Source organism: Erpetoichthys calabaricus, chromosome 14 (assembly GCF_900747795.2).
Source record: "Erpetoichthys calabaricus chromosome 14, fErpCal1.3, whole genome shotgun sequence".
NCBI classification, from domain to species: Eukaryota; Metazoa; Chordata; class Cladistia; order Polypteriformes; family Polypteridae; genus Erpetoichthys; species Erpetoichthys calabaricus.
This window is the reverse complement of record NC_041407.2, coordinates 110,875,558-110,887,379: the sequence shown is the minus strand read 5'-3', so window position 1 is coordinate 110,887,379 and position 11,822 is coordinate 110,875,558. Positions and strand designations below refer to the sequence as shown.

At 49.4% G+C, this 11,822-nt stretch overlaps 1 protein-coding gene across 1 annotated transcript in view; it reads right to left on the bottom strand.

Annotated features, from left to right (window-relative positions):
* Positions 1 to 222: 222 nt before the first annotated feature.
* The window catches only part of LOC114665464 (wingless-type MMTV integration site family, member 3), a 42,137-nt gene continuing 30,537 nt past the window's right edge, over positions 223 to 11,822 (bottom strand). The window contains 10 exon segments of the mRNA XM_051918892.1: positions 223 to 536; positions 539 to 655; positions 657 to 719; positions 721 to 846; positions 848 to 908; positions 1,056 to 1,110; positions 1,113 to 1,191; positions 1,194 to 1,241; positions 1,244 to 1,320; positions 9,577 to 9,818. Of these exon segments, the coding sequence (XP_051774852.1) occupies positions 420 to 536; positions 539 to 655; positions 657 to 719; positions 721 to 846; positions 848 to 908; positions 1,056 to 1,110; positions 1,113 to 1,191; positions 1,194 to 1,241; positions 1,244 to 1,320; positions 9,577 to 9,818 (985 nt within the window). The 3' untranslated portion in view covers positions 223 to 419.

The following is an 11,822-nucleotide window of genomic DNA, read 5'->3' as shown; positions in this document are numbered from 1 at the left end:
TGGATATAGCGAGACAGACAGACGGACAGACAGGCCAGGCTGCTTAGCTTGTGTTCTACGCTGCTGGTCTCCTCGGGATCGGCCTGAACGTTCAGCTCTTTCCAGTTGTCAAGTGTCACACGCTGCCCGTCCTCCTGGACCCCCCCACCCCAGTGCTCACCAGGATGTGCCCACCAGACGACACCCTGCAGCTGGTGGAGGTTAAATGCCAGTCCATGGGTGCGTGTGGGGTGGAGCCCAACGGAGGAGGGTCACGGTCACTCTGGCTCAGGCCCGTCCCTCACTAGTTAGGCTAGGGTCAGTTGGCATCGTGTCTGGTTATACAGTAGGTGGTCGTGAGTAAGTGAGCTGGCGCGGCATCTCTTACGCTGTTCCCTAGCAAGTGCTACGTGTGACGTCTCTGTGGCCCCGGGGCGCCGCTACTTGCAGGTGTGCACGTCGTAGACCCTCACGCACTCCTGGCAGCTGACGTAGCAGCACCAGTGGAATATGCAGTGGCACTTCTCCTTTGCGCTTCTCAGTCCGCGGTTGTTGCCCCCCGGCCGCAGCACAGCAGGTCGCAGCCCTCGATGCCGTGCGAGGTGACGTTGCACGCCGGTCCCGCGTCCCGAAGGAGCCCGTCCTCGGGGGTGGGCTCGCAGAAGTTGGGCGAGCTCATCGTAGTAGACCAGGTCCCGCTCGGTGGGGTGCTTGAAGAAGGCGTACTTGGCCCGCAGGGTCCTCCACCCAGCCGCGCGACTCCCGGTGTTTCTCCCCCACCATCTCGGAGGCGCTGTCGTACTTGTCTTTGAGAAAATCCCCCAGGATGCGGAAGTCGGGCTGAGCCCACCAGCAGGTCTTCACCTCACCAGCTGCCCGACAGGCCGTGGCATTTGCACTTGAGGTGCATGTGGTCCAGGATGGTCTGTGGAGAGAAGAAGAAGAAGAGGAGATGAGAGGGTCCCTAATCTGGTGGCCACTGGCCCTGTCCCGAGCCCCCTTGTAACCCCCTGGCGTATCTCCCCTTCTACATTTCCTCACTGGGAAAGGCGGCGCTCCTTGGTGGCTTCTACGTTCGGCCAGCTTCATTGTTGTGACGGTTCATGGCTGAGCGGGCATCCGGACGGTTTCTCTGGCGTCGGCAAACTCGCGGGACACGAGGACCCCAAATTCTGCATCCTCGCTGCAGCCTCCCCACTTCCAGCCCTCACCCCCGGGGGGCCCTTGTGGTGAGAGTCGCATCCGCACAATGGTGGACGTCCCCCTCGGCACAGGATCGAGTCACGGCAAAGGCCACTCCGGCAGAAGCGATGGCATGGACGAAGGCCGACTCCCGCGTTGCTGTGAAGAAAGAGAATCGGGCTGTTAGCTGAAGGCCGTGCCAAGGACCCCCCAGTGCCCTTCAAGGCCTACAAGAACGGCCCCCCTCTGCTGCTGCCAGCTTCTAGTCACAACCGTGGCAGAGACCGGAGAGAGCTCATCAACTAATGGGGGACCCTCAACGTGCGGGTTCAAATGCCATCTCCGCTCTGCATCCTGCCCGGCTTACTGTGCCAATCAAGACACCGAGACCACCATTAACTTTAATCTGCCAGTTTGTGGTGAGACAAACGAACCAAATCGCTGAAAAGGGGCAGAGGTCCGAATTCTACAAAATCAACTCCCAGATTGAAAAGACGCGTGTGACGTGTGACTCCGAGACAAAGTGGCAGAAAGTAAGGCGCCGTGCCACTAGCCTGCCATCTCTCAGTGTCGCCCTGCTGTGCCCAGGGGTCTGTCTGCCTCATGAACTGCGGGGATAACTAGAAGAGCGCAGGCAGTCCTCCCATGGGACCCTCAGGAGTTTGGGGTTTGTCATCTTATTCCAGCGAGTGCCCCGAGGTCGTGCCCAGCTGGCCCACGGGGGGGGGGGGGGGGTCTGCCACTTTGTTATTTACTCTTTCAGACACCGAGGTCACTTTTACACCAGGAAGTGGGGGCGGCTGGTTATCAGTAATTGTAGTCCTCGACTCGGTAGAAGGTTTTACGATCCGTGACACCTCTGTGACGATTATGGAGGCCTCTTACCTCCAATAAAGAGACAATAAAAAAACCGCCCCGGGTGAAGGGGGGTCCCATGTGAACCGACACGCCCATCACAGTCCCCTGTGAAGACCATGGAGTCTTAGGGGGGAGGGAGGTGACGACACTGTGGGACCGCTGGCATCTGTCCAGAGAATGACCGACGACGTGTGCCCATCCTGGACCTTACAGACTTGTGTGCCGCCAGCTCACCCCACCCCAGTAGGACAATCTGATAGCCGCTTCAGGAAAACATCGAAACGGATAAAAGTGAAGCTGCGACGGACCTTCAAGAATGCTTTGGTCCACAGAAACGTTCTGTCACCACATCCAGTGTTTTATTAGCGGCGCTCGTCGTGTTCACAGTCTGCCATGCTGTGCCATGCCTCTCTTTTATACGCAGAGGTAAATGTTTTGGAGGTGCCACCTGCGGCGATGACAAACAATGCATTTTGTTACTACAAATGTTTGTGATGTGCCACCTTTTCAAATGACGGGGACACGGTGACCGGACAGACTCTTGTCATTTTCTTAAGGTGGAAGGCCTTCCTGGAGTAACGTGAGCTGGCTGGTCCTCTGCTGGTTTGCTTTATTCAGGTGGCCCACCTGCACCGAGACGACTGCGTGATCATCTCTGGTGGTCCCACTTACAGACGGTGCTGACAGTGATCTCCTCGTGCGCCGAGCGTCTCCACGTACTCTCCCTCTCGACTCTCTGTGTCGCATTCTCAGCCTTCGACTTGAGTTCATTTACGGTCTGCGGATTTGTCTCCTCGTTGTTAAAGTCGGGCCATAAGCCTTTGCTAAAAGTCCTTGTGTCAGAGAAACGCTCGCGAATGGTAGCCATAGATATGTGGCACATCACGCCATCTTGTTGGAAGTAACAGCGGCCATTCGTAGTCTGATTGTGTGTAGAACTGGACGGCAAGGAAACAACGAAGACGACACGAGCGCAGTGCCTATCCGGCGGCAGACCTGGCGGGTGTCATCTCAGTGGCGGTGGGCCACCCTGCATGAGACGTCGCCACTCACCAGGATCAGCGAGTGTAAATGGGGGCCACCTTACCTTTAATAAGAGCCTCACCCTGACTTGTGAGGCGACTCTGAGGTGACAATGTCAAATACGAACTAAAACAGGCCATGAAATGAAAGGTCACGTCAGAGACGCTGCTCAGCAGTGAAACAAACAGTTTAGCCCACCAGCCACTTCAGGTGGCGCCCGTGTCACTCTTACTCCAGGAGCACAATGCAGTGCCACCTTTTGTATTTCTGACAAATGTGCTCTCGGAGGTTTTTCAGGTAAGGGTGACGTGAGGTCATTCCACTCGCCAGTCAAGGCGCCCAAGACTCTTTAGGTCAGGGGGTCACCAAGTCCGGTCCTGGGGGGCTGCAGGTTTTCATTCTCACCCTTTTCTTAATCAGTGGCCTGTTTTTGCTGCTAATTCACTTTTTTTGAACTCGTTTTAAATGACTTGCTCTTTAAGACTCCATCCATTATCCAACCCGCTATATCCTTACTACAGGGTCACGGGGGGTCTGCTGGAGCCAATCCCAGCCAACACAGGGCACAAGGCAGGAAGCAAACCCCGGGCAGGGCGCCATCCTACTGCAGGGCACACACACACCAGGGCCAATTTAGGATCACCAATCCACCTGACCTGCATGTCTATGGACTGTGGGAGGAAACCCACGCAGACACAGAGAGGACCTGGGAACTGAACCCAGACGGGTCTCCTAACTGCGAGGCAGCAGCGCTCTATTGAAGACTCGGACCCCTTCATTGTTAATTAGCAGCCAAACAACAACGAGATACAAGATGAGCCCAAAACAACTGGTGACCATCACACAATATCTGAAACTAAAGAAAGGTGAGGGTCTCAGGAATGTCAATCTGCTCAGGACCCCAGTGCTCTAAGAAAAGAGAAAATCGGAAATGTCTGCTGTGGCACCACAAGAGCAGCAACACGCCACGAAATGAAAGGAAGGGTTTAATTAACAAGAAGAATTGGCACCTCGTTGGAGTGAAATTGATTGGAGTTTGAGGTCCTGACTGAGGTGGTCTTCTGTTGGTCATGCACTTCACATTTCATTTCTGTTTCTGTGGCAATTAAGGAAAGACACAAAGAAATTCAGAGGAACGAATCATAAAAAAGCAGGAAACGGCACTCATTTAAAAAAGGGTGAGAATGAAAACCCGCAGCCACGGTGGTCCTCCAGGACCGGACTTGGTGACCCCTGGTTTAGTGCAGGGGTCCCCAACTCTGGTCCTGGACGGCCGCAGTGGCTGCGGGTTTTCATTCTCACCCTTTTCTGAATTAGTGACCTAATTGACTTATGGACTTGTTTTTTTAAGATTTGTTCCTCTGAATTGCTTCAGTTCTTTCCTTAATTGGCACACAAACAGAAAATGACATGTGAAGTGCGTGACCAACAGAAGACCACCTCAAGGTCAGGGCCTCAAACTCCAACAGGCTCTGAGTCTTGTTGTTCATTAAACTCGTTCTTTAATTCCTTGGCGTGTCGCTGCTCTCATTGTGCCACAGCAGACATGTCCGACGTTGTGGATTTTCTCTTTTCTAAGAGCACAGGGGACCTGAGCAGATCGACATTCCTGAGACCCTCGTCTTCCTTTATCTTCAGATATTGTGTGATGGTCACCAGTTGTTTTGGCTCATCTTGTATCTCATTGTTGTTTGGCTGCTAATTAACAATGAAGGGGTCTGAGTCTTCAAGAGCAAATCAATTCAAATGATTTAATTAAGTTAATAAGTTAATTAACAAAAACAGGTCACTGATTAAGAAAAGGGTGAGAATGAAAACCTGCAGCCCACCAGGACCGGAGTTGGAGACCCCTGGTTTAGAAGGTTTCCAGAGGGCAGTGAAATTCTCGCCATCATCAACACATCTGAACACATCTGGCCGCATTCCGTTTTTCATTGCGCTGAACGCTGTGTTTCAAGTGGGGGGGGGTAGCACACGTGACAATGATGACCCCTCTTATTTGAAAACCGAAACAGAAAAGGGTTGCGAGTCTTAATAAGCGAGTCCGTGGCGTTCAAGCAGGGAAGTCCATGTGCTCCATAGAGTGACGACCCAAGGCCAGTGAAGTCGGCCCTCCAGCACTGGAGCCTCACAGCCCCATTTTGGGTAAGCGCTGGGAAAGTGGAGGGGCCTTTTTAACAAAAGTGATGTGGGTTGTTGCTGCGTATGGTCTGTGTGCTCGTTCTGTTCGTGGATGCCCAGTGGCGTTGGCTTGTCTCAGCCCACCTCTCCTCCTCGTCTCTTTACAGTTACGTGTGTCTGGCTTTAAAAATATGAGTCTTATTTTGAAGTCTCCCTTTGAATCTCGCTGCCTCGTTTCGTAACATCAGCCGGGGCTAAGACATCTTCACAGAGTGACCTGCCCTGGCGGCGACAGTTTACCAAGCGCTGGCCCCTGCAGGCTTCTGACACGGTGCAAAGCTGGCTGTCATCCCAGTGTTCCTCGACCCGGCTACCTGCTGGGATCATGAATCTGCCATTGTTCCCCTCGTGTCACACTGTATTACCCACACAAAGAGCCTCGGCCTAGCGTGCTGGTGCAGCCTGAGTCTGGCCAGAGCTGGCATTCCCTGTTGCCCCCCTCGTAGCAACAGGACCCTTCTGAATCCCAGCCTCCTCCCCCTCCCCGCTCAGCCGCCTTCCAAGATGACGGGTAAGGTCGGGAGATCCCTTTTCAGCCCGTTTTCTTGTCAGCATCGAAAGGGCGTGTGAATGAAGGCGCCGTGGCAGCGAGACTGTTTAGGATGGCTCCCCCTGGCCCTCGCTCACAGTAGGGGTGTGAGCCGAGTCCGAGGGACCCTTTCTTATTCCTGATAATCTCATTTGGGCTTTTTTGAAAGTTTTTAACAAGGGAGGCTCACAGTGCAGCTCTTGCCCTGCTCTCTGTGTCACTGCAGCTAATTACTTTTCTATTAGAACTTTTCCTGTAGGGGGATTTGGAGATCCGGCTGCTAATGCGCAAGGCTAATAATGGCTGCGCTTTTCCTTTTTTTTCCTTCTAAATGACCTAAAGCACAGCGGAGGCCACAAATATTGCACTGCCTTTTTCGTTTCTTTTTTTAAAGAGTGCTTAGTGAACGCGTTAAATGAAGAAAGAGGGAGATTTGCTGCGTCGCTCTCTAACTGCCTGGGGTCTGGGCAATCTTGTGTTGCCTCTAGTTACAGGCTAAGAATTGAAAAGCAACTGGTGGCCTGTATGTCCCCTGCTTGCTTTGGCTTGGGAGTGTTGCGAGGAATATCGCATAAATGATAATAAGAATTTCGGACACAAGAGCAGTCGGCGTAGGGAGAAGCAAAGACCTTTTTTTCCATTGTGTGAGCACACGCAGGGTGCCACCACCTTTATTCGTGTTATGAAGAATGGCATGCTTGTGAATGTCGAGGAGGAGGCGCAGGACTAGAAGTGAAGCTGCCCTTTCAGGATTTTGTGTCCCTTCAGGCTTTTGTCTCTATTGTGCGTTTTAATAAAAACTATATTATTTAGTCCCATCTTGTAGTCTGAAAACCCAAATCACTTAACACGTACAATAAAACCTTAGAGCACTAAATTACATTTGGCCTCACCCAGGGAGCTGCGAGGGGGATTTGCAGCTGTAGCCTGGTTCCTGCACGCTCATCCTTGGCGTCAGAGGGAACTTTTAAAGGGCGCCATAACTTACATTGCGGACCAGGCCTTGAGGAGCGTCATCAGCGGGTTTCTGCTCCCCAGGTAAGTGGCACTGAGAATTACAGGAGTAATGCCAACGGTCAGAGGAAACCTGCTGAGAATGGCAGCCTTTCTCCTTCAGTCACCCCACTAGTAGGCGGGGGTCACATACCTCCCAAAAAATGGTAGAAGTTCCGCAGGCCGGTAAGCAGGGTCTCTGAAACGGACTGGGGGAACACAACTATGTGGAACTGTTTGCAGATTCCTCCTGTAAGGATAATCCGGACAAGGGTTTGAGGATTAGCAGCCCTCTGAGGTAGGGTGCAGTACAAAATATTGTGTGGCATAGATGTGGGATGGCAGGGTGGCACGATGGGTTTGAATACAATTTATTTTTGTAGAGCCCAAAATCACACAAGAAGGGCCGCAATGGGCTTTAACAGACCCGGCCTCTTGACAGCCCCCCAGCCTCGACTCTCTAAGAAGACCAAAAAAAAAAAAACCTTTGTAGGGAAAAAATGGAAGAAACCTCCGGAAAGGCAGTTCAAAGAGAGACCCCTTTCCAGGTAGGCTGGGCGTGCAGTGGGTGTCAAAAAGAAAAAGGGGGTCAATACAACACAATACACAGGACAAATCCTCAATACAGTATAAATAAAATAAAAATGTTAGAAGGACGGAGTAGAATGTAACAGGAGATGATATCACATAATAGGATTTGGAGGTGAAGTCATTTGTGGAATGGTGTGATAAAAACAATCTGATACTGAATGTCGAAAAAACAAAAGAACTGGTGATCGACTTCGGGAAGAAACAGCTGATACACATCCCGGTCTACATTAAGAACACTGCTGTGGAAATTGTGCAGTCTACTAAGTTCCTGGGAGTTAATGTGACGAACAACCTCACCTGGTCCCTGCACACCTCCTCCGTCATCAAGAAAGCTCACCAGCGCTTGATCTTTCCGTGGAGGCTAAAGAGGGCCCATCTCAGTAAGTCAGTCCTCACCACTTTTTACAGAGGGACCATAGAGAGCGTGCTAACCAGCAGCAGCTCTCTGTGGCAGGAGAGCTGCAGCGCTTCGGACTGGAAAGCACTGAGGAAAGTGGTGAGGGCTGCGGAGAGGATCATTGGAGCCCCGTTGCCAAATGTACAAGATTTGGCAAAACAACGCTGTCTGGCCAGAGCTGTGCGGATTTCTAGAGACCCCACTTATCCTGCCTCTGAACTCTTTTCCCTCATGCCCTCAAGCAGAAGGTACCGCAGCCTGAAATGTAGAACTGCCAGGTTTAAAAACAGTTTTTTTCCTACTGCCATTCGTCTTTTAAATGAAGCATTCTAGTATTTTATTGTAGGCTGATTTTAACTATGTGTTTTTATTAATGTCTTGTGCATCGTTTTTTCGTTCTGCAGCACATCTTGGATGTTCTGCTGAATGACAAATAAAATTGAATTGAATTGAAATTGAATTGAATGGAATACTGACCTGGCCACTGTATCTGTGGTGGTGGTGTGTTCTTTCAGTTTCCTTCACATCCCAAAGTTTCTCCTGCCCAATTCTGATTTTTGGTCATGTCAAACAGTATAAAGACACGTGGACCTCAATTATGATTACACAGCAAGCAGCCATCAGACATCTTTTCGATGTTACTTTGTGTTTCATAATCGGACAAACGGAGCGGTCCATTTATGCTTAAAATGAGAAATGATGAAGACCGATTGACTAAGGGGGGAATGGACAGAACTTAATGGAAGTGAAGGGTAACGAAACCATCTAAGCACACATTTACTACTGACAAGGTCACAGGAAGTTGCGCCCTACGATGGCAGCATACGTGTTGAGGTATCTTGGTATGGACATAGAGGGCTGTGATTTTTCATATCTGCAGAGACACAGAACAATAAAACGGGCACAAACGGATACTCTTGTCGCCGCATTGTCATCTTTGTTGAAACCTGGCATGTTTACCTGCACAAGCCAGTCACTTCAGTCCAATGTCTGTGCAAGTGATGCATTCAGATCCAGGCAAGCACAGAGTGTCAGAAAAAGAAAAATCAGAAGGGAGGCGTTGGTCCCTGAGTGTAAGCACTGCTGCTGGAGTGTATGGATGTGCGTTTGACCGTATCGAGCTCTAAATCAAGCTGACTCCCACCTTACAAACAGAGCTGTTGTCCGGGGATGCCGAGGCTCCTCACGACCACGGAATAGAAAAAGAGTGAATGGGTTGTCTGAGTGACTGACGTCCTCACCTGGACAAGACTGCTGTGTGTCCATTGTCTGCAGTGGAAGGATCTGTCTCGATCCCCGTGATTACATCTTTGTTGATTTAGTGATTGAACTGACTGTTATGGTTTTGCTGAATCCAAAAGTCTTTTACCCCGTGTTGTGCACCCCTGACACAAATCAAACAGCAAGACCCTCCTCTCGTCTGCTGCCTTTTTTTTTTTTTGGCAAATTGCAGAATTGCACAGGTGGAACACCCAGAAATACAGAGGGGGTTTGTGACCTTTAGCGATGACTGCTATGGCTTGAACAAAGCTCACATTGACGCTGCCATCACTCCTGCCTGAGGTTCGGAGTCATGGGGAGGATTGATACAGCTAAGTCGAGGGGAGATAAACTCGATTGCTGTCTCCAGCCAACAACCTCAAGCTGAAGGATATGTTCATGTTAAATAAATGAAGACAAAGTCATCCACTAAAATATGAGAGGTTAAAAGTATAAAGGGTGGATTGTGAAAGTTTGAGCAGAGCCTTACGAGAGACAGAAGTCTCACATAAACAGCACAGCCCTCACTGCACGACTACGAGAATAAAAGTGATCTGAAGGTACAACCCTTGCCTGTCCGTACCTTTGTCAAGCACTGGGCCGAAGATGGCCAAGTTGTCCTCTACTGTGGTACAGTTCCATCGGCGACCCCGGAACTGGTGCTGGCACTCTTGGATTCCCAGTTTAATGCCCTCTGCCACACTGGGCATGATTTCAATGTAGTTTCGGCAGAATCGTAGCTGCTTTGGTACCAGGCCTGGAATGGATCCACAGAGAATGGGCTGAGTGCCTAGGGAAGAATACTGCTGCCCTAGGGCTAGAGACCTAGAGGAGGCAAAAAGACAGAAAAGAAAGAACATGAGGCCCGATGTGCCAATCCTGAAGCCACCTAACCCCACGGCAGATACATTTCATTGGATAAATTCATTGAGCTTTCAACACAAAATTCAAAAGCTAATCTTGTGACCCCCGGGACCAAATGTGCTCAGTCAAGTCTAGCGGTGAAAATGATTTTATTATTATACCAGTTGTCAGTTGCTTGCATTCAGCAGGCATTGAGGTTTATTTAATCACCAACCTCACTCTTGAGAATCGCCACATGACAGGATTTTAATAGTGGAGTTCTAGCTGGGACTGCATTACGAATGTCCTAGAATCACACTCGGGATACTTGCATACCCGACACTGATTAGCATGCATGTCCCTGTGGGGTGGACGTGTCACAAATTGACCTTACCTGTTATGTTTTTCCATTTTTATGTTGAATTTCAGAAATGTTTATATTTTGTAGCTTACACATTTCCTTTAATATTGCTTTAATGTCCCCCGTACTCTCCTAAGGGGAAATATTTTGAATTTTCTGTAACTGAACAGGGATCAGCGGAATGAGTGAAAACACCATCAGAATGCTCATAAATCACAGATCTACAACTTGTTGGAATTTCACTTTGATATCATCAAGGGTTTCCCAACACAGTGGCTGACATCTTTCACAGTGAATTTCATATGGAGAAAAACAACCTTGCACTATACCTCACTTTGAGTCAAGCTGAGATCTTCTCAGATCTTTCTCATTTCTTGCTAAATACCATCAAAAAAGATCACCGACCTCAAAAAGACTCGCCATCCAGGCTTGCACACCTTCTAAAGCCAATTCAGTTTGTCTCAAGTTTATCTTGTTGGAAGATATTTTGAATTTTCTGGCATCAAACCCTGGTAAGCCCATGTGATTGATCTTACCATGGCACATTTATCTACACAGCATACCTTTTTAGGTGAAGGTTTCATTCAAATATCTACAATAGTTTAAAATAGCGATGCATTTCGAAGTTGTTTTTAATACTTTGCTTATGGGAGATGTCTTGCCACCTGTTGTCCGCACTTTGACGATGAATTTGACCATCAGGTTATGTGGCTTTGTGTAAATCAGCTCAGTGACTTTTAAAATCTGCTTCAACGCCCTTCTTGTGGACGATTCCGGAGTCAAGCCTAGAAATGGAACATGGAAAGTGGGAGTTTTTACGGTGGCCATCACAATTCTTTGAAGTCGGCCATTTGCCAGATGTCTGCATCTTCCTATATAAATCCTCAAGTTAGAAACAAGAAATGAAAACAGGTATACAGGGTCGGGTTCTCACCCTGCCGTGTCCTGCTGCTCAGTCGGGGGGGGTCTGCTGTGCCCGAGTTGGGCCTGCATGGCACGGCTCTGCTCACAATCCCTGATGTCCATTCTTGTCCTTCCTTCTAATGTGTGTGCTTAAATACAACTAAAGTGGTGGGCTCAGTGCAGAGAGCTGCTGTCTTACAAATCCCTCACCTGGCCAATGTCAGTTATGGGATGGAGTTTGGATCTCCTTATTGCACAGGTGTCCAACTCCAGGCCTGGAGGGCCAAAGTGACTGCAGGTTTTCATTCCCACCCTTTTCCTAATCAGTTTTCACTGCTCATTATCTCCTTTTCCCTTCATTTTAATAGCCCTGTTTGTAAAGATTCAGTCTTCTGAGTTGATTCTTTCCATCATTAAATGGTAGGCAGACAGAAATGAGCTGACAGATGACCAGCTAAATTAGGGCTTCAAACTCCAACCAGGTTCTTAATGAGAAGCCGATTCTCGCTGTTAACTAAACCCGTTATTTAATTCCACAGCTTGTTGCTGCTCTCATTCTGCCACAGCACACTTTTCCAAAACTGTTGATTTTTCTGTTTTTTCTAAGACCACCATCAAAATGTTTAGGTGACCTCGGAGATCAACCTTACTGAGTGAGCCCTTCACCATTCTTTATTTTCACATATGGGCACAGGTGAGCTGGTCTTCATCCTGTAAAGCAC